The sequence below is a fragment of the Manihot esculenta genome, chromosome 14 (assembly GCF_001659605.2).
Source record: "Manihot esculenta cultivar AM560-2 chromosome 14, M.esculenta_v8, whole genome shotgun sequence".
NCBI lineage: Eukaryota > Viridiplantae > Streptophyta > Magnoliopsida > Malpighiales > Euphorbiaceae > Manihot > Manihot esculenta.
This window is the reverse complement of record NC_035174.2, coordinates 3,139,819-3,162,816: the sequence shown is the minus strand read 5'-3', so window position 1 is coordinate 3,162,816 and position 22,998 is coordinate 3,139,819. Positions and strand designations below refer to the sequence as shown.

The window sequence follows — 22,998 nt, the reverse complement described above, 5'->3', positions numbered from 1 at the left end:
CATTTCTGTAGTGAAGTGAGGTAGGCTTTCAATTGGTTTGTGTCTCGGTGGGTAGTATTATTTGAGGTCATGGGTAGTTTGTATTATTCAAGGTCATGGAATAGGGGTGTGATGAGGGCTGAAGATACTTTATAGCTTGCAGGACGAAATATGCATTTATTGAAGATTACCATTAGCATGAAAAGGTAACATTTTTTGTTCACTGATCAGAGGATCATCACAACGATATTTCAGGCTGAAAACAAGTTTGCGAGCCTACCGTCAAGCAGGAAATGATTGTGCAGGTCATCGTTAAGTGGTTAATCATCATCGTTTGTCTTTGAGCTTATTTAGCGGGTGCATAGTCATTTTTAAGCATCCGTATGTTATCCTGGATACGGGGTTTTTTCTTTCACTGTTATTTTTACGCCCTATTTTCTCGTTTACCCAGCATGGCGTGACCAGGGAGCTAGCGTCTCGTCGCAACCGCAAACCCTGTCCCTCTTCGTTTGTTTTCTTCCTTCCTTCCTGTTCCTCCTTGATTACTGCCGAGAAAATAGACTCGTTTTATCCCACTCGAAAAGTGGAAGTTTAAAGTGGATTGCCTAAATCTTATATTGATTACAACTAATTTAACAAAATTCATTTAAATTCATCAATGGAAAAATATAAGATTAATATATTTACATTTTCTAGTTTGCTCACTCAGGTAAATAAAATATAATTTCTATAAGGACGCTTTTTGTATTCCTATAAAACCGTATTACTCTTCACATATAAATGTTTCTTTTTAAATATGGGGTAATTTGTTAGAGTTCTATTAAATCGAATTATTTTATTTTTATATCGTTTAGTTGCACGTTTATTGAAAATTTGAATTCTCTTGTTACTTATATTTTTTTATTAGTAACAGTAAATTAAATTTGACATTACTAGTGCAACTTATTAATCCGATGATGATGATGATACTAATAATGATAATACAATCGCATTTATTTTACTTTTTAATTATAATTATTTTAATGAATAAAAATTTAAAGAAATTGACATTTTTAAATGTATTTAACACGCTTTTTTTTATAAAATAATTTAATTATAAATGTTGTTATATAATTAAATTGATTTATTACGAGTGTAATTAAATTGAATTATTACTGATATTTTTACATAATTTATTTTTTCTAAAGTATTTCTTTAACGAGAATTTTGAACTCCACAAATACAATAATTAGTTAAATTGAATTGAAGCGGTCTATTTTTCAAACTTTCCAAACACAATGTATAAATGCAAAAAGATAACAAACTTCTAAGCTCACGATTCATTTTAATATTAGTATATAACTATAATATTATTTTTCATAACATATTTTATATTCATATTATTTTATTAAAAATTAAATAATATATAAAAAAATTATTACTATTATAATTAATAAAAATCAAATTTTAATATATAGCAAATAAAATATATTAAAATTTAATAATAATAATAATAATACCGTTATTATTATTTAAAAAAGGTGCTTTATAATTTTTAACAAATAAAAAAGTAAACTAAATACATCCCCGTAAAATGGTAATGCTTAACAAACAATAAAAAATTTATAAATTTGAATTTTAAGTTCTTCAGAAAACTCATTTAAGAATGACAATATAATATCACTAATTTTAGATACATTCGTTACATAAATAATTTCACATTTAATATGAGTTAAGTTGATACATTTAAACTTTTCCTTTATTTTAAATTGTAATTGTAATGTGTTTGCACGTTCACACATGGATGAAAATTTATCCATTAAATTTAAGTGAAAATAATGTGTTAAAAGCGAATATTATTATTTTTCATGCTTGATGAGGTGTTCCTTCTTCCAGCATCATCGAACCACAAAACTACATTTCTAGAAACTTCTTTCTTCCCGATCCATAGAATACTCTAGCACCCCTCCCATGTCCAATATAAAAAAGCTCTCATCTTCCCTTCTGCTTGTCGACAGAATTCACCGTCTCAAACAGTAGGTCAAATCTCCATTTTTATAGTTTCCAAGCAATGGCGTCCTCAATCGCTCTGAAGAGGATTGTTTCTTCAAACCTTATCCCTCCCTCTATTCGCTATATCCGCCCAACAGCATCAGCTTCTCGACTCTTCAACACCAACGTGGCCCGCCAGTTCGACGACGATGAAGACGAGCGTGGCGTTGAAGTCGATAGCCGCTATGGACGCAACCTCCCGCGCTCTAGAGACGATTTCTTCTCAGGTATCATCTTCTCATAGCTTTCCGAGTTGTTTATCTTCTTATTTAGTTTTCTCTTGGCTTTCACTCCAAACTAACAGTGAAGTAATAGAATGATGTTCCTGATTTCTCAGCTTGTATTAGGAGTCTTTTTATAGGAGACCAAACCTGGGAATAAAAACAAATTCTTACTCACGTTTGTTTCCTTGTATGCAGATGTGGTGGACCCATTCTGGCCAAGCCGGAGCCTTAACCAGTTACTGAACACCATGGACAAATTCATGAACAATCCTTTCCTCTCTGCCTCCAGAGGCATTGGAGCCGGAGTACGCCGAGGCTGGGATGTCCGTGAGACAGATGACGCTCTGAAACTCCTCATTGACATGCCTGGACTCGACAAGGAGGATGTTAAGGTCTCTGTGGAACAGAACACTCTGGTTATCAAAGGTGAGGAAGCCAAGGAATCGGATGTGGAAGAGAGCGGCAGGAAGTACACGGGTAGGATAGATCTGCCAGAGAAAGTCTATAGGACTGATCAGATTAAAGCTGAGATGAAGAATGGTGTGCTGAAGGTGGTTGTGCCCAAGGCGAAGGAGGATGAAAGAGCTGATGTATTTCATGTCAAGGTTGAGTAGGACAGATCTCTAATTAAAACTAGAGAATCAAGTTGTAGCCACATGGAATTTTGTTTTCAAATTGATATCAGAACTACTGAAAATACTCGAAATAGATGCTGAAGTATTGGCTGCTTCGATTTGATCAAATTCTTGGCAAAATATTTCGTCACCTACTCGCCTTCGAGAAGGCGGCATTCATGTGAGTGTTTGACATTATTAATCCTAATATGGTGAGCGTTATTCAATCGGGTCCTGGTGTATCTATAATTATTTAATTATAAATGTTGATTATGGAAGATGATCCATTCTGATATCTGACACTGGTGATGATGATTGTGAGGAAACCTCATTCAGGTTGAGGATATACTATTTTATTTGAAGGGAGCATGTATTATAGAGTAAAGTTAATATTAAAAAAAGTGACCTCTCGAAGCTACGACAAGTCCACAAACAAAAACGTTTAACCCGCTTCAAAAAATCGTAGGACCTGATCAGATCTCTAGATTTTACATTGAAAAAAATTAAATTTCAAATATGGTAAGAAAAAATTAACGGTAACACTAGTATAAAAACACATTAATCGCGGGACGTGTTGGTGATTCCTTAAGATATTTCACTAGACACATGTAGGTTCTTCTCTTTAAAAGAAAATTAGGGTTTTAAGATTTCGAAATATATAGCTTCTTGAAGATAATTTTTCTGTATGTTCTGATTTAAATATTTAAATTTAAAAAAAAATACGAAAAAGAGATCAACCACACAAACAAATTACCGCACAACAAAAATAGAGATGGTGCGATCACCGTCGACCAAAGACAACTCAATGAAACTAGAAAAATATGAACTTGTTTTTTAAAAAAATTTAATTGGAGAGCGGTGAGGGATTAATTAGTACTTAATATTTAAATTGGATGTTCATGATAATACGAATGGTTGGACCAGCTAGTCGTCCCGTGATCATAGCGTGACTAATTTAAAAATATAAAAATTCACTATGCTTTACTGACCGCTCTAAACAAAATTAAGCACTCGATAATCAAGTTAAATAACTGAAATTGCTTGATTCACACTCCCACATCTTGTTTTATTATTATTGTTTCATTATATGTTATCCTCAGTTTTTCTTATGCGGTTTTCCTCCGCAGCAATTAACTCTTCGTTTGATGCTATTTATTTTTAAAAAATTTTAAATATTTTTTTATGTAATTATATATAATTTTATTTTTAGAAAAAATAAATTTTTACATTATTAATAAAAAAATTTAGTATACAAAAATAAATTTAATTTAAATTTTATGAAATATTTTATTCTAAATGAATGGTAAAATATATAAAGTGATGATTGCCGGGCTGCAGATATCCGGATCTAATGGAGTTTAAAATAAAAAAATCGGGTTTAAACTTTAGGAGGGTCCAACATACAGGTCTAAATCCTATGGATTCAGGATTTGTCTAGATAAATTGAATTCGACACAAATCCACCTGTTGGATCCTAATCCTGAATACCAACTATTTTTCATGAAAGAGCAGACCTCGTGATATGCAGGATCGTATTCAGGTGGCGCAAATGGATTTAAATGGCCGCCTGACGAGAAAAAAGGATACAGTATATTCGTACTACTGCCAGCTTGAATGTATGAAAGGGGTACGAGTATAGGACAGCGATTACACGTCATTAAAAGATAAAATAGAAAGAGAATATAGAAAAATGAAAATCAAGCTTATAAAAAGATACTCTGAATCTAGACTTATTCTTGAATTTCTGATATCAATTGGCGTCATCTGTGAGAACGAAAGAGACCTTATCATCACCGCTTATAAAAAGATACTTTGAATCTAGACTTATTCTTGAATTTTTTATATCAATTGGCACCATCTGTGAGAACGAAAGAGACCTTATCATCACTGAAGTTCTCATTTCTATTCACTCACTAAGATCCATAGAGCCAACCACGGTGAAAACCATACAAGAATCACCTCAAACGACTTGAACTCGAATAAGGAAGGTCCGCTGTTCTCATTCTCTAGTCCAATAGCATTAGTATACTAGCTACCCGTATTGCTAAACTCCCACCTAGCTCAACCGGAAGCACACCCCAAATCTCCTTATCTGACAAAAAACTATAAAATATGGTTCTCCAGTTACAAAATACTATCCACTGGCTAAGCCAGGTAGGGGTGAACTGAACCGAATAAATTGAAAATTAAAATTTTAGTATTTATAAAAATCAAACCGAATAGATTTTGGTCAGAAATTGAATTGAATTAAATCGATCTGATTCGTTTCGGTTCGATTTGGTCGATTTAAATTTTTAATAATTTTTTATTCTTTACACTTTATTTTTAGTATTTTAAAATTTAATTAGAATATTTTAATCTTAATATAATCTAATCTCTCTATATTATTGAAAATAATATACAATTATCACTAAATCGGTTCGGTTCGATTTTTTTGATTTTTTTTATCAATACCGAACCGAACTGAAATTGCCAAAATTTTTAAAATTATAAACTGAATCGAAATGAATAAAAAGTCAAATCAAATTTTCAAATTAATTCGGTTCGATCGATTTTTTCGATTTTAATCGAATACTGCTCGCTCCTAAAGTCAGGTGTTACAGCAAAGAGGGCTCAGTACCTCATTTAATAAACCACCCATAGCAAAAGGGCTCAACCTTAATGAGCCCCAACCCACATTGAACTACCAAATCCACTAACAAAGCAGTGGGAGGACAAAAGAAGGAGATGGGAGGACAAAAGAAGGAGATGGGAAGGCAATTTGGAGAAACGAGCCAACAGTCCGGGTAAGGGGCAAGGTAGCAAGAGAGCTCATTGAAAATGACGGAGCTACTCATCGGAGTCTACAGAGAGGTCAGGAAGTGAAGAGTTAGAAAGAAGTTACTGCCTAAAAAAGAGGCCTAGAAGGGAAGATACTGACGTAGATCAGAAGCTAGAAAGATTGAGAGAGTAATTGTTGATGGAGTTAGAGGCTTGAGACAACAATAGTCCCCTATTGCTGACTTCATCACTGTTTCTAAAATGAATTCAGCAGGAGACAATACCGAAGAAGTTCATGATGCCAACCTTGGCAGCCTATGACGGGACAAAAAACCCTTGAGAGTATGTGTTGAACTATAAGACATTTATAGAGTTGTAGACTCAGTCTGATGCCTTAAGGTATAAGATCTTTTCAACTACCCTAATAGGACCGGCTCGAGCGTAGTTCAACATATTTATCAGCAGATTCATCATTGGAGTCATTGTGAAAAGAAAGACGAACTATCTAGACACCATTAGATAAATGAGAAATGAATCTCTGAGAGAATATGTTGCTAGCTCCAACTTAGAAACTTTATAAATACCCAAATTAGATGAGGGAAGAGCAGTAGAAGCCATGCAGAAAGGCACGACCTTTCTAAAATTCTTAGGATCATTGTGCAGAAAGCCCCCTACCACTTTGTCAGAGTTAATGAAGAGAGCTGAAAAGTACATAAGCAGGATGACACCTTAACAACTAGCCAGTTCATGAAAGGGGAAGAGCTAGGGATGACAGAAGGCAAGAGAGGTAGGAGAGAAGACAGGACCGGGACTTGGAGGCACTAAACAAACACCGATAGGAAAGAAAAGAACAAAGACCTTACCAGCCTCGAGTTCCTGCCAAAGTCACACCATTGAATGTATTCAGAGTTGAGGTGCTCGTAGTAGTCTAGGATAAGGAGTTTGTACAATTGCCCAAGCCCATGAGAGCTTATGCAAATAAAAGAGACTCGGACAAATGCTGCCAATATCACAAGAAAAACATAGGGGTTATATACTAACGTTTGATGAATAAAATATTTAAAAATTAGATAGGGAGAAGTGTGGGGGTGTATGTTAACGATATGGTGGTCAAAAGCCGGTCTTGAAAATAGAGTATTAGGCTCCAGACGTCCTGGTTTGATGAAGTCCAAACTAGAAAGACCAGGTCTAAACTCGAGGAGAGTCCAATACGTGGCTCCAAACTCCCTGTAGGTTTAGGGATGTCCAGGCAAACCGGACTAAACGCGAATCTACCCATAAAATCCTAATCCTGAATACTAGTTATCCTTCATGGAAGAGAAACGTCTTGATACCCGAGATCGTATACAAGTGGCGTGGATAGATTTAAATGGTTGTTCGAAGAGAAAAAATGATATAATATATTCGTACGTATTGCTAACGTGAATATGGTAAAAGGTATGAGTATAAAACGATAGTTACACATTACTAAAAGATAAAATAAAAAGAAAATAAAAAAAACGAGAGAAAAACGAAAACCAAACCTATAAAATGACACACCAAGTCCATACAAGAATCTCATACATCATAAAAAATAGTATATTAATCTACTAATTCGACATTTAATTTAATAAAATTTTATTAAATTAATTTTGATATATAATTAATTAGATAGTATTTAAATTTAATTTAATTTAATTTTACGTGTGGACTTTAATAAATATATTTAAATGTTTTATAAAATTAGTAATCTTAAGATATAATAGAAAATATTTATAGCAATTATTAATTGTTGAAGTATATACAGCTTTAGATATCATAAGGAGAGTTTTTCAGTAGCCGGTGCCATGGCGCATGGTTGAATTATTGAGGTGCGATAGGTAAAAATTTTTTATTGAAAAATAAAATATTTATTAAAATAATAACACTTTTAAAAATAAATATTAAACCTACGTATAATGATATCATTTTAGTGAATAATTTAGATATTAGTAAGTTTGATAAATGAATTAAAGATGATATGAGCTCATAAGTTTGATAATTGATAATTGAGAACATGCTTACACTTTCCCACAAGTATTTTAAATTATTTATTTATATGATATGTTCTATTATTACTACGTATATTTTTTTAGTACTTACTCTAAGCATCATTCCCAAATTATTTGAAAAATAATTTAATTCCCTAATGTTCTACTTGTTTCGTGAAAATAAGGTGCATAGGGAAAATATTTTGATATTATTATATTGTTAAAAAAATGAATGAATATTAATAATCTGTGTATAAAATAATTACATTATTTGTTCATAAGATTATAAATAAATAAAGATTAATGAATTTATGAATAAAATTTTTGTAATTTTAATTGCATATTCAAATTCATACAATGACTTGCTAGCTCTTTTAGAAAATGAAATAATTTTCTTTTAAAAATTACTTAATTTTAAGTTAATAACAATAATATTTTATATTTATAAATTCTTTTTTGAGTAACCTAAATATTTAAAAATACATAATATTTTTTAAAAATTCGTAAATATTTACTTAATTGTTCAATCAATTATGCATTTGTTTTTGAATAAAAAAATTTATAATAATTCAATTCAATTATCTTTGACTAAAAAAATTGATTTTTATTTTAAATTATAAAATTTTTATTTCTAAAGATAAGGGTTTATTTAAAATATTTTTTTTTACTATTTGATGTTTTGAGATTTAGAGAGAATAGAATTTCCGTGTATGAAAAAATTTAGTTTGGAGGATCACGTATCACTCTTTTATTTATTTTTCTCTTATCCTCGAGTGACGCATAATTGTCATTCTATAACAGTGCTACCCGTCTCTGTTACCTAGAATCGTAGTATACCTATTTGTCCATTCTCCCTAGATGGCCATTTAATTTTATTTCGGCGTGTGTTGATAGAGTCGCGATATAACTGATATGCTTTTCTACTCTCCATTACATTAAATAAGTTAAGTTATTTTTGACAAATTTAAACTTTCGGTCAGCTCGATATAAATTAATTACAAATTAAAAAATATATTAATGAATTGGTCTAATTCGTGAATTCTAATGAGTTTAAAATTTTTTTTTTTCAAGACTCATTTTAGAGCGGATATCAAAAACCTAACAGTCATATTGCTGAAGGAGATCATGAAAAAAGAAAAACAGCACGCTTTTTAGATTGAATGCACAATTAGCGAAGTAAGCTACCTCCTAAATAGATAAAAAAAAGTGTCATTTAAAAAAATACAAAAAAGAATTAAGGAGGCTATATGAATATCTTCATCTTCATCCGTCGATAATTAAATCAATCAAACAAGCGCGATTCACGATTGCAACAAGCCAGAAAGTGAAATTTCCACGTGCTTTCCTCCTTCCTTTTTCTAAAACAGACAACGCAACCATTCTCCACAGAGCCAACCCATCTGTGTCTAATCTATCACAAAGGATAACATATATTATCAAACTAAAATCACAAATTAATAAAATTTTTTATATAATTATTAAAATTACTTAAAATTTACTGATTAATCATTATTTTACTAGGCATTTAATTATTTATATTTGTTATTATCTTATATGAAACTATATGTATAATCATAATGACCTAAGGTTCTTTTTTTTTAGAGAAAAAATGAAATTCAAATTATTTTTCTCCTTTATATTCTTATTTTCCATCCATTCAAAACTCAATTTCACGTACTTGTCACTAGGCTCAGAGAGATTTCTATCAAATTATTGCAAAGTAATTATCTGTTTAACCCATTTCGTGTAAATAATAAATGTATAAATAAAATATTACAGTAATTTAAATTATTTTAACTATATGATTTTCTTTATTGTGAGCCAGTAGATGAGCATTCGGTTGGTTCGATTTAATATCGAACCAAATTAAATAAACTGAAAATTAAAATTTTAATATTAATAAAAATTGAATCGAATCTATTTTGATCAGAAACTAAATCGAACCGAATCAATCTGATTCAGTTCAATTCAATTTAATTTAATTAATTTTGATTTTTAATAAATTTTTTTACATTTTTTTCATTTTATTTTTAATATTTTAAAATTGAATTAAAATATTTTAATTTTAATATAATTTAATTTCTCTCCATTATTAAAAATAATATATTATTATCATTAATCAATTCAATTTAATTTTTTTAATATTTTTTTAATCAAAATTGAATCAAACTAAAATAATTAAAAATTTTAAAATTAAAAATTGAAATGAATTAAATTAAATAAAAAATTAAATTAAAATTTTAAATTAATTAAATTCCATCGATGTTTTCACAGCCAAGAGTGAGTTTATGCGTTTGTTGTGGAAACTGGTACATTAGCCAATAGTAGGCAAGGAAAAGAGTACATAATATATTTTTTCCGCAGGTGTATGTACGCTGTACGTAAAGTATTATTCTTTTCAGATATTCGAATATGCGAATGCCCTTCAATAATTAAATATAAATGGATACACCACGTGGAATTACGAGAATACCCCTTTTAAGGTTGAGATGCCGCCTTCTTCGACCATGGGCCTCGAACTAACAGCCAGTGGGTTTTAGCGACGGAGTTCCCCAAATGAAATTGATGGATCGAATCCCATCGGCGTTCAAATCAAGCTCCCGCCGCAACAATAAATCTAATTCTCACCAGTATTTGCCAGTGGGCAGTGAGCTCGGGCGGGGCGTCTAAAAGGAAAATTATCAAACATATACGGTGTGCAACACAAATTTAGAAATAAACTAAAATTTTCTGCAATATTTTACCAATGATACTCTCCGTCCTATTTCTAACGATATTTGATTTTTCTAACCTTGCTTATAACAAAATCATTCAACTATTTTTGAAAATATTTGTGTAAAAATTAAGTGAAATTAAATAAACTGACAATAAAATATGCTATTCATGTCAACTAACAGTGGGCGAATGCAACAAAACATGCAGGGAGAAGCAAGCACGTTCGTCTACACCTACTTGTCGAGGTTACCGAGGGCATTTGCGTCATTTTAATCAGGTTAATCTAAATGTTGACCATGGATAAAACCGGTATTTCCCACCAATAATTTATTATTAACGTTTAGCTTAAGAATCCAGCCGTTGTCACTACAAGTATGCAGCGTTTCTGTTCGTTAAGCAAATGAAAAACCAGAGAGAAAGAGGAGCTCGAGTTTCTTTAGGAAGAGTGAAACGAGAGAGAAAGTGATTGCTTTTTAAATAGAGAGAAAGTGACAACATCAACTGAAAGCGAGCTCATCTATCGCAGACCAAGAGGTACATATATTACTTCAGTATATATGTCTGTTTTAACTTGTATTCATGTGTGATTGACAATTACGTTTGTTTAGTTTATTTGTTTCTTTTGATCTCTTCTATTGGCATTTTGATTTTCTTTATTGAGTTTTTCTGGGATATAAATAGGGATGTCTTAAAAGTCAAATTCCGACCGAAAAATTCTTGGGTTTGTCTTTGATTGTTGAATTTTTTCCCCTTAAATATGAATTTGTTTTTTTTTTAAACGAAACTGCTCTGCAGTGAATGTTTCAGGTTTTTAACGATTTCCTTTTCTGGTTTATTTATTGGTGAAGTATCTTCTGTTCGATTGTCAATGATCTCTGCTTCTGGTGTTTATGGATTGTGTACTTTTCTGAATTCATTCTCTTATAAATCTAGCAGTTTTTTTTGTTAATCCGATTTGTGTGTAATAAAAGTAAACCTTAATGTTTCTCCTTGGGAATTGTGAGAATTTTTTTCTGTTTATTAATACTTATTTTAACCGAATCAAATTTGACGTGACTTTCAAGATGATCTCAGTGATATCTGAATCCGTTGAAAGCTTTGCTGTTAACGGAGAAATTGCGGCTTTTTTTTCCAAAAAAAAAAAGTTAGAGATTAAAATCTTACATCTAATATAAACGATGATGTTAAGGCTTAATACCGCTTGATTTCTTTTATTGTTTTAAACTTGCTTGTAAGATACAAATTGCTTATTTAATTTAGCACAATCTATGATATATTAATTTCCGGAATCTGAAGCTTTTTTTTTTTTTTTTTTTTCCATTTTTTTAACTGTATCTCCTCTGAAATATTCCACTTGTGTGCTTTACAGATTTTTGCATTGTATAAGAAAGGCAGATAAAGCCCCCAATTCCTGTTCATTCCTTGCAGAGTTGAGGTTTTATACATGGGTTCATTATCAGAACCAGTACCTGAGAGAAATCAAAACAAACTCTATGGAATTCAATTCTTAGAATGCGTTAACAAAAACAGACTTTCCTACAAAACCTATCAAGCCATTGTTTTGATTGTAACATTTTTCGCATATGCTAGCTACCATGCTGCTCGAAAAACCACAAGCATTGTCAAGAGTACCCTTGATCCTCAAACTTTTGGTGTGGGTTTGAATTTTGTTCCCTGGAGAATAACTTACTTAAGCAAACCAGAAGAAAGAAGATTTTCATGGGCAGTTGGAGATGGTTGGGCTCCATTTAATGGATCAGATGGCACTGCATTGCTTGGTGAACTTGACCTATCTTTTCTGTCTATATATGCCATAGGAATGTATTTCTCTGGACATATAGGTGATAGGATGAATTTAAGGATCTTTTTGACAATAGGAATGATTGGAACCGGTTTATTTACTTCGCTGTTCGGTGTTGGATATTGGGCAAATGTACATAACTTCTACTACTTCTTGATAATGCAAATGGTTGCTGGTTTGTTCCAGTCAACCGGTTGGCCTTCAGTGGTTGCTGTGGTCGGAAACTGGTTTGGGAAAAGCAAGAGAGGACTAATTATGGGTATATGGAATGCTCACACCTCTGTTGGGAACATTTCAGGATCTTTGATTGCTGCTGCAATGTTGAGCTATGGATGGGGCTGGTCATTTGTCATGCCTGGTTTCCTTATAGCTTTTATAGGCTTGGTGGTGTTTTTGTTTCTTCCTGTTAGTCCTGAATCTGTTGGAATTGACAGAGATGAAGATGAATTACATTCTCCAAGGAAAACTGGAGAGGAAGTTACAGTGCCTCTTTTAGGATCACACTCTGAGGTTAAGGAGACAGCAGTTGGGTTCATTCAAGCATGGAAAATTCCAGGGGTTGCCCCGTTTGCTCTTTGCCTTTTCTTTGCAAAGTTGGTGGCTTACACATTTCTTTACTGGCTTCCTTTCTACATTAGCCACACAGGTAATTTGGACTTGCTGGCTTTTTTAATTTGTTGTGTGTTGTGGTAGCCTTCCTTATATATATTAAATCAACGGTTTGTCAATATTGCAGCTATTGATGGAAAGTACTTATCGAGTGGCGCGGCTGGGAACTTGTCAACATTGTTTGATGTAGGAGGGGTGATTGGAGGAATCTTAGCTGGGCACATTTCTGATCGCTTAGGTGGCAGGGCCATTACTGCAGCAAGCTTCATGTACTGTGCAATCCCTGCTCTCTTCTTTTACCGAACCTATGGACATATTTCCTTGGCTGTAAATATTGCCCTTATGTTCCTGACCGGCATGTTGGTGAATGGGCCTTACGCTCTTATAACAACAGCAGTCTCAGCTGACTTAGGAACCCACAGTTCTTTGAAAGGGAACTCAAGGGCATTGGCAACAGTTACAGCAATTATAGATGGCACAGGCTCAGTCGGGGCTGCAATTGGACCTTTACTAACAGGTTATATTTCTGCGTTTAGCTGGAGTGCAGTTTTCATAATGCTAATGGGTGCAGCTTTAATTGCTGGTCTGCTTCTGACTAGACTTGTTATAGCTGAAGTAGCTGCAATAATCGCTGAATCAAGGTCTCAAACATCTTCAGCATCAGTCGCACCATCAATTCAGCTTGATGCGTGATTTGTAGAATATGAGTAAAAATTTAAGATACGTTACAACCTTGGAATACGAGTAAAATTTGTCAAACTTTGGACAGCATCATTTCGTAAATCGCGAAACATGCGTCTGAAAATGAAACACCAAAAGTGAGATGGTAATGTTATGCTAATGCTCGGAAAGATAAATAAGCACTAAGATTTGGAATATTTCACATAGTAGTTGTTCTTCAACTTGTGTGGCTCCTGGCAGGGCAGGTTTAGCACTTGGCAATTTGCGATTCCCACAACCCATCAAATTAACATCAGCAATTAGCAAAAGCCAGATGGATGCTGAAGTTGGTGCCAACTACTACACAAGACTCTTTTGAATCATGTAAAGTTGCAGAGGAAAATGTTGGAATGTCACTTTAAAAAGTGTGAAATTATCATGTAAATATTGGAGCTTATGGGAAACAAAACAAAAGTCACGTCCAAAACCTTGTGTGAATCAATTGCCTTGACTTTGCCGAGCCTAATAAGACACCAGGAGCTGAGTCATGCCGTGATATGTTGGTCAGATCTCGACCTGATAATTTCCTTTATACAGGCGAGAATTTTTTTTCAAGAAAAATTTATTATTCAGTTTTCATATTATGAAAAATTCATTCATTAGTTTTTTATTTTAAAAATATATTAAAATATTTTTAATATTTTAAAAATATATTAATTAATCATTATATTAATTTTAACGGTTAAATATTATAAAAAATTTTAAAATACTTTTAAAAAAAATTTATTATTAAAATTTTAAAAATATGAGAATTTACCAATGAATTTTTAAAAATTATATAAATTAAATAATAAAATATTTAAAAATTAAAATTAATAAAAATTTAACTAATAAATTTTTTAAAATATCAGACATATTTTAATATATTTTTTTAAAATTAATAATTAAATAATAAATTTTTTCATATATTAAATAATAATTTTTTAATTTGGTAATTCTGATAAATTATTTAGGTAAAAATTATATAAAAGACATTCTTTACTTAAAAACAAAAAGATAACTTGTTTAATCTATGAGAAATTTCTGTAAATATATTTTTCTCATTAATAAATATAATATTTTTCTAAGTTATAAAAAAAATAAATTTGAGTCAAAATTAAATAAAAATATAAAAGTTGAATATTCATTTAACAAAAAATTTAATTTTTGATTTAATTATATATTTTAATATTTCATCAAATAAGAGTAAAACTCGATAGATCTGATTGATTGATTTTTAGAATAAACAATATTCAATTCAAATAGAAAAAATAGACTGAATTAAATTATTTTAAATTTTTTTTATTATTTTAGTTTGATTTTTAATTTTAAAATTTTTAATTATTTTAATTTAATTTAATTTTATTTAAAAAGATTAAAAAATTCATACTGAACTAATTAATAATAATATATTAGTTTTGATAATATAAGAAAACTAAATAATAATTAAAATTAAAATATTTTAATTAAATTTTAAGTTATTAAAAATAAATATAAATAAAATTTATTAAAAAATTTAATTAATAAAATAAAAATAAATTAAATTAAATTGATTTGATTTAAATTAATTTTTATTTTAAATTAATTTAATTTTATAAATATTAAATTTTTAATTTTTAATTTATTCAATTTAATTTAATTTTAAATTAAATTGAATGAGCGCGTAGCTTGATTAAGCCTATCTTTAAGATCAAACGCATCGTTTGTCACTCCGGCCCAGTAAGAAGACGAACAATGGAGCTGGGACAAGACGACCATCGCCTAAGTTAAGTAACGTTGTTTTTATGTAAATTACTGTGAGCCTTCGAGTTTATTATTAAAAAAAAATGGTTTTAAGCTGCAGTGAGTTGTTTTATGGTTAAGTCACCGAGGATGGAGAGGCATAAACAGTCTCAGAAAATTATAAGAATGCTCCAAGTCCAACGGTGCATAAAAACAATATTTCCTCCCTCACAGGAACATGGATCTCCCTAGTATTGAGAATTAACCCTGGTAATTGGGAATTTTTTTTTTTAATGTTTTTTTACGTATAAATAAAAGATAGATATTTTATTATTGAGAACATTTTTCATAAAAAAGTGGATATTTTATTTTATTGTAACATGTACATAATGACAGTATTTTCTTTTGTTTTTTTTATTTAAGGATATGGCTTTCGCTTTCCCGCAAAAACAGAGCACCCCAGTCTCTCTCTTCCTTCCTCTCTAAACTATTGCCTCTTGGTATTTGCTGTTCCTTTCTCTAGGAGAAGGAAAAAGGAAAAAGGAAAAAGGAAAAAGAAAAAAGAAAAAAAAAAGAAAAAGAAAAAGGAAAAATGGTGGGATGCAGAATACGACTGCCACCGACGCCATGTTAGTTTGTCTTTGACCTCCTTCTCAAATCGAATCAGGTTCTTAAGTTTCTTCCAATCAATTTTTGTTAATTTTCAATTTTATTTCAACAAGTTATTTGCCGATTGAGAATTCTTTTGTATTCCTCATGTCACCTAATCATTGTCCTAGTTGTTTCTTTCATTAATTTTCTCTCATATGTTTGCTGTGTTTTCTTTTTTGGATTCAAAATCTAGGGTTCATTTCTCATTTTCTCCATCTTTATAGTGATATTTTAAGGCTTATTTGTGTTTCTGTGTTTATGGAGCTATAAAATGAATTGGAATTGATCTCTTGCACTTAATTGTTAGTTTAACGCTTTGGCTCTTTATGTTTATATGGATTCTGAAATTTCATTGCATTTAGATTAATTAGGCTCAAGGTAGCTGAGAAATTGCTCTCAATTGAGACTGGCAATGAAACGCTTAAATTGTTTAATCGCTTCTTGTATGCTCTGCAATTTGTTTTGTAATCACATAATATAAGTATCTTCTTCTACTTTTTTTCTTTGTATTATTATTATTATTATTTCAGATAATCATATGACTAATCACTCCTTCTACATGTTTATTATGTTTTTTTTTCTACAGTTATTTATTTTAAAATATGTTGATTTTGGACAGCCTTGAGCCCACTTGACGCGTCTTATTCTCTGCACGTCAATGCAAATTAGGGATCATTGCCGGGAAGAATCATGCTAATGTAGTGTTCTTATTAAGAATCTTGGAGTTGGGTATTGAGGAGGGGCTCTGCTTATTACCAATGGGTGTGGGTTATTTAGCAATTTCAGCAGTGTCCACAGCTCTGAGCTTTGTGGGTCTACAATGTTGGACAGAACTGTCGGTGGACAAACTAAAATCAGATGGCTTAATAATTAGTGAAAATTTTATTAGCCTAGACAATGCCAACCGTGCTCTTGAGTTGCTGCTGGATTCTTATGCCACTACTGGAATGTTGGCAAATTTTTTATTTAATGCATTCATTCTACTCAATCTTTGTCTTAAGGTCAGTTTGATGTTCTGGGTTTCACATATTAGATATTCACAATCATGGTTTCCTAGTGATCAAGTCCTCATCAGTTCAGATGCAAGCAATTTCATTGAAAACCAGACTGCCCATTCAAACGCTAGAAATCTTCCCTTAACAACCTGGTCTGACTTGTGTTCAATTCAAACAAAAAGAAAACTTTGCAAAATTGATTATTTTTTACTGTAATCACCCATAATTAAGATGTTCTGATCTTAAACAGTTTTTCATATTTAACTTGTACAAGCCCTAAAAGTGAAATATACACTACCCTATGCTTTGGCTTTAGTTTGCTGCTCTGAAAGAAATTTTCATTTGCTGAAGACATTGGGTTTAAGATGTCCATTTGGATTTCAATTTCCATTGCCATTATATTTTAAAGTAAACCGACATGCTTTAGATGCTGGTGGATTTAAGAAAACATATTCTTTAGATAAAGAGTTCTGCCGTTGAGCCTTAGCTATTGAAAGTGACACCAACAGTTGCACCAGCTCCCTGACAAAGGAGCTTATTCAAATTTAATTTTTGTATTTATATTGTGGAATTTCCCCCCACTTTGATATAGTTATTATGATGCATTTGCTTTTTTATGTATTATGTCACTTTTGATGGTTATGGTTTTGTATCAATATGCAGACTATTTTCTTTGTGGAATTATACCCTGCTGAAGCTCGAAAACTGATGGAACGTCTTATTAATTATGTTGTTTACAAGGTAAAATTTCTTACTGAGCAACTGGAGTGGAGGAACATATTTCATTCTCATTTATGGTGCTATTGATGTGCTAATTTGTTTTAGTTTATTGCATTGCGCCCTTAGATATTCTTATTGTCGGGTCAAAATTCAGGAGTTGTTGCAGCAACAAATTCAATAAAAACACTTTAGAGGATAAGATCTCACTTGAAGTGTTAAGTGAGCCTTCTATTTCCCAAAATCTTGATAACCTAGAAAGGCTTTTTTGCCCTGCATTCCCCCCACCCCCCCAATTGTTTTGGGAACAGTTTGATGGGTATTGGGTAGTAATATTAGTTATAAGGGTTGTCTGATTTGATTTTTGAAGTTTATTTATTTATTTATTCGTGTTTGAATATGCTACATATATACATTGCTTTCTTGGTGTATCGTTGTGATTAAACAAATCTATATTTTTGTTGATGAATGTTTAACAGGGAACGTTTCTGCCATTGGTGATTCCAGCAACAATATTTCAAGTAGGCTTGTGGTCGATCTGGTTGATTGTTCTTTGTTCTTTAAAGGTATGTGACATAATTCTTTATGATGGTTATGCTGTTTCAGTCACAGAAATAATAAATTGCTACAAGGCATCCTTAAATGTCTGACGTTGTATCTGTACAGATGTTTCAAGCTTTGGCAAGAGATAGACTTGAACGTCTGAATGCATCTCCTTCTGCAATGCCATGGACTTATTTTCGTGTGTATTCAGCACTGTTATTGGTCCTTTCAGTTGACTTCTTCTGGTAGTCTCTAGAATCTCAATCATTTACTGTTAAGTGTGGTTTAGGAACTGCATCGCATTCCTTTGTTTCTGTAATATTGACAGTCAAACTGAATGAGAAACAGTGAACCTAATTGTTTAAATTTTATACTGGGTGTTAGTATTTCTTCTGGAAAAAAAATAATAGTTGGCTTTGGTATGGAACTAAATTCTCATGCAGCAGTTGTCCATTAGAGCCAAATTAGAAACTAGAAAGCAGGAGCACTAAGTACATTGTTTTTGATAAGCAAAACAGAAGTTCTTTAGTTTCTTCTGGCTATGGAAATTGTTATCTTTCTTGTTTAGTGGTCACATGTATCAATTCAATAGAAGTAGTTGTGGTAGCTGTGATGGGCCGAGAATAGAGAGGTGTGTGAGATGGTGAACTAATGGCTGAGAAAGACAGACAATGAGGGTGGAAAGATTAGGACTGGATTGTTTGCTTAAATTATCAGTCCTAAATACTAAGGAGCCTCATAAAGAGTTGATGTCCTACCAACAATGTAACTTCTAAATTCAACAGGTCCAGAAGGCAATGCTGCTTCACAATCACAATGGACTCACATTTTGCAGATAGGATAGAGATTGTTTTAACTTATTTTTCTCCTTTAGATCTTTTTTTTAACTGATATACAAATATTTGACTTCATTTTTACATGAATTTGGATAGTACTAAAAATGTTTCTTTATGCTTATTTTGGTGGTTACAGGATTAGGCTGTGTTTGGTGATATACAAAACATTGAATTCATCCATTTTTCTGCTATTGTTCTTTGAGCCCTTCAGTATTGCATTTGAGACTATGCAGGTAATATTTGGGGCAAATGTTTTCTTCTTTGTTGATGAGGCAAGCTGTTTATTGCTTTTGTACTTTATGAATCAGTACAAGTGATATTGACCCCCTGTTAATTTTTACTGTAGGCAATGTTGGTACATGGATTTCAGTTGCTTGATATTTGGCTTTATCATTCTACAGGGAATAGCACAAATTGTCAAAGGCTCAAATTTTTTGATGCAGTAGCTGCAGGTATTTATGAAATTTTTGCTATGGTGTGTGAAAGTTAGCTGTATGCGTTGTGGCAGTTCTGTGGAACTAAAGTGCCAAAGATCTCTAAGTGGGTATGCCCAAAGCATTAAAAATGCAGGTCCTAGGCGAAATAAAGCGTGCATTTTAAAGAGGTGAGGGGAAATTATTTGCTAGAGAAACATTGAGAATCTGCAATAGGAAGCTAGTATATAGATAGAGAGAGGGAGGGGCCTCTACTTTGCAGTTTGTGTGCTTTAGGAGTAATCTTATTGCTTGGTCTTCGAGGTTTTTGAGATACTATCTGCCAAGAAAATTGGAGAGCATGGTAATGCATTGGATGCAGTGAGAATGTTCAAGTAGTCAACAATTATTTGTAAGAAATGTTGATAAAGAGCATCTTATTAAAAGACTATAAAGCCTTTTAATGTGCACCTAGCTGGTCAGCTAAAAGCTTGTTGTGTCCTTGATAATGCACTTTTCTCTTGGACATGCTTTGTGCTTTAGATCCCCATTCAGTACTGCAGTTTGTTTGGCTAAATGGGCTTTTGGCCCCAACCATCCACAACTACAGTTGCTAAAGCAACTTATTTGGTAGTGCAAGTAAACCTGCAGTTGGTGCAATCCAAACTTGGGTCTACTGGCACCTATTTGCGCGTGTGTAGATCAATTATGCCATTCAAAGCTGCTTTCTGCATGCACTGTGTTGTGGCCAGCAAACCCTTGCTTCAAAGTGGTCCTTTCTTCTTTCTTTCAATTAAATTTACCATTCTTTTAGTGGAAGTAAATGCTAGTATCTTCTGATAGGGGGTACTGCTGCAGGTTCATTGTCTGAATGGAAAAGCATTCTTATCCGGAACTTAGGATTTTCCCTTGACATGGCAACTTTGTTAATGGCACTTGGTCATTACATGCATATATGGTGGCTTCATGGCGTGGCACTTCATCTAGTGGATGCAGTCCTTTTTTTGAATATACGTGTAATCATCTTATTCTGCTGGTTACAGGGACCCTTTAGCATCCCATGCCTGATTATTATACTCACTGCAGTTTCATGGCCTTTCTATTGACAGAGCCTGTAATTTTATGCAGGCCTTGCTTAGTGCGATTATAAAGCGTGTAAGAGGATATGCTAAACTAAGAACAGCTTTAGGTGCTCTTCATGCTGCACTTCCAGATGCAACATCTGAAGAGCTACGAGCATATGATGATGAATGTGCTATCTGCAGGGTACACTTAGTTCTTTCCTTCCTTTCCCTTTTAGTTTTCCATTTGGAGCCTTGAAATATAAGTCATTGGCATATAACAGGAACCTATGGCTAAGGCAAAGAAGCTATATTGCAGACACCTTTTTCATCTTGCATGCTTGAGATCCTGGTACGACGTAGAGTTATCTTCCCCCAAAATATTTGTGGGCTTTGCATAGTGTATGGTGCATAGTAGTTGAATATCACTGAACCATTTCCAGGTTGGATCAGGGTTTAAATGAATTGTATTCATGTCCCACTTGCCGAAAGCCACTTTTTATAGGCAGACCTGACAATGAAGCAAATCATCATGGTGGAGACATTTTAACTGATGAACAGCTTGCTCGTCAATTAAGTGAAAGGCTTGATCAGCAAACACCACCTATTCTACCTGCTGGTGTATTCCCAAATCAGACTCGTGCTTCCATAGAAGGCAGCCCTTGGAGGTTCAAAATCTTACTCAACCTGTTTTAATTTTTTTTTTTTGGCCAATGTTCACAATAACTAGCAATAATTTCCTCTTTAGGGTTCAACTAAATTTGGCAAGTCTGCTTTTGGTTTTAGGAAAAGTACCAAGTTAGAATTTTATTTTATTTTTTTAAAAGTAAAAACTGCAGTTGGAAACTTTTTTGCGCATATTATTTTGTAAATTTTATGGCTTCCTAAGTGCACTTCAAAAGTAATATTTAGTTGTTTTTCATTGAAGTTTTTGCGAGGGTTCTTTTCACTACAATGACAATTGCAACAACACTGAATAGAATTGTATCGTGGGTCTACTCCTTTACCAGAGAGTTCAAAAGCTTTTATGTTTATGACAGTTGTAACTTATCTAATTCTCTGCTGTTACCCATTGATCTATTGTATGTTCTATTTGATTTTAACCAAGCATTGCTTCCTATCCTTGTTATATAAATTCCATTACATGTACAATGTCTATTTGCTTAGGGTCTCGACCAAAGATAAAAGATATCTTGCCTTTCAGATGCCTGGAATATTATCTGGCTTCAAATATCTAAACAAATTATATTCTCTTTCATCAAAGTTATTGATGTGAATGGCAAATACTCATTGCATAGAATGTGGTTCAAAAACCAACTGCCTGTCTCTCTCTTTTTTCCTGTTGCTATGGTGGTAACATTGTAATAGCTCTTTGTTCTTGGTGAGTGGTCTATAGAACAGCAGGTTTAGATTCAAGTTGGCTGCACGCTTGGCCTGGCCAGGGAGTAGATGGAGCTGGTCCCTCTACTGCTGTGAGATCAGTGGGACTTGGGAGAGTTCAAATGATGATGAGACATCTTGCATCTGTTGGAGAAACCTATGCGCAGACTGCCCTTGAGGATGCTGCTTGGACTCTGTGGCCCATGGATCCTGCTCAAGCTGTTGCATCTGGGTCTTCTGTCACTCCTACCACTGTTGGAAGATCAGGTGGAGGTTCTGGAGGCTTACACATAAGGACTGCCACACGCTCTGCAAGTGACAATATAGTAAACATGCTTGCCATGGTTGAGACAGTACGGGAAGTTTTGCCTCACATTCCAGATGAGGTGATACTTCAGGTATGGCTTGAATTTACTTGTAACACATGGGTTCCAAAAGGGTGTTTTAATTAATTGTCCATATTTTGTTAGTATATCTCTTGTGTTCTATGAAGATGTGTGTGTGTGCGTGTCCAGGAGCCAAGTAGGAGTATGTACTTTTGTACTTAAAAGTTTTTCATTTAGTTTTTGCTGTCGTGTGACTAGTCACTGACGCATTGAATAGTTCCGCAAAAAACTACAATCCTGTGTTTTTGTTTGTAATCTGATAGGATGGAGGCAGAAAACCCATTTTGTTACTAACTATTATTATAATAGTTTCTACCCATTTTTGTCGGTGCTAGATTGGAAATGTGTGTCCAAAACACAAATCTAAAATTTAGTGAAACTGTCAATTTTGGCTTATAAATTAGAACTATGGTCACTGTGCTGAAACATATTATTCTCGGACAAACTTCGTTAGCATACGAGAGTAGGCCCTTTTTTCTTCTGCTTCTTTTTCCTCCTTCAGTTACTTGAGTCCACTATTTTGTGACTTGTGAATCCAGTGCATTAAACTTTGCAGGACTTGCAGCGAACAAATTCTGTGACAGTTACTGTGAACAATCTTCTCCAGATGTGAAATGGGTAAATGTCATGACATGGTTTAATGTGCTTCAAGTAGTCAAACCTGTCCTCTGTACACCAAATATCGGAAGGTCTGAAGCTGTGCTCTAATCGAGCTCGTTCAATGACCCCCCAACCGTTTTCTTTTCATCTCATTTTTGCCTTTTTTTCAAACATCAACAAGCTTCATCCTGTGTATATATCAAATGTTTATTTTATAAAAGAAGGGAAAAAAGGGCAAATTATACCGTATTCG

At 32.9% G+C, this 22,998-nt stretch overlaps 3 protein-coding genes across 7 annotated transcripts; all 3 read left to right on the top strand.

Moving 5' to 3' along the window:
- Window positions 1–1,760: 1,760 nt before the first annotated feature.
- Window positions 1,761–3,112, top strand: LOC110631276 (23.6 kDa heat shock protein, mitochondrial). Its single transcript, XM_021779047.2, has 2 exons — window positions 1,761–2,237; window positions 2,430–3,112. Exons 1-2 carry the CDS (start codon window positions 2,030–2,032, stop codon window positions 2,846–2,848), a joined length of 627 nt encoding a protein of 208 aa, XP_021634739.1. The 5' UTR covers window positions 1,761–2,029; the 3' UTR covers window positions 2,849–3,112.
- A 7,580-nt stretch (window positions 3,113–10,692) lies between these two features.
- LOC110600356 (putative glycerol-3-phosphate transporter 1) lies at window positions 10,693–13,620 on the top strand. The gene is made up of 3 exons (XM_021737196.2): window positions 10,693–10,866; window positions 11,702–12,779; window positions 12,870–13,620. Exons 2-3 carry the CDS (start codon window positions 11,777–11,779, stop codon window positions 13,433–13,435), a joined length of 1,569 nt encoding a protein of 522 aa, XP_021592888.1. The 5' UTR covers window positions 10,693–10,866; window positions 11,702–11,776; the 3' UTR covers window positions 13,436–13,620.
- Window positions 13,621–15,594: 1,974 nt separating this feature from the next.
- LOC110630824 (E3 ubiquitin protein ligase RIN2) lies at window positions 15,595–22,994 on the top strand. 5 transcript variants are annotated; one of them, XM_021778420.2, is made up of 14 exons: window positions 15,595–15,830; window positions 16,434–16,815; window positions 17,473–17,550; window positions 18,006–18,092; window positions 18,193–18,314; window positions 19,042–19,138; window positions 19,252–19,357; window positions 19,953–20,087; window positions 20,177–20,334; window positions 20,447–20,584; window positions 20,664–20,731; window positions 20,823–21,047; window positions 21,776–22,157; window positions 22,702–22,994. In XM_021778420.2, the coding sequence occupies exons 2-14, from the start codon at window positions 16,573–16,575 to the stop codon at window positions 22,756–22,758; spliced, it is 1,896 nt and encodes a 631-aa protein (XP_021634112.1). In that variant the 5' UTR covers window positions 15,595–15,830; window positions 16,434–16,572; the 3' UTR covers window positions 22,759–22,994. The 5 variants fall into 5 exon arrangements, with proteins under 5 accessions (XP_021634112.1, XP_021634113.1, XP_021634114.1 ...); XM_021778421.2 differs by having other exon boundaries at window positions 22,685–22,994; XM_021778422.2 differs by lacking the exon at window positions 19,953–20,087.
- The last annotated feature ends 4 nt before the right edge of the window (window positions 22,995–22,998 follow it).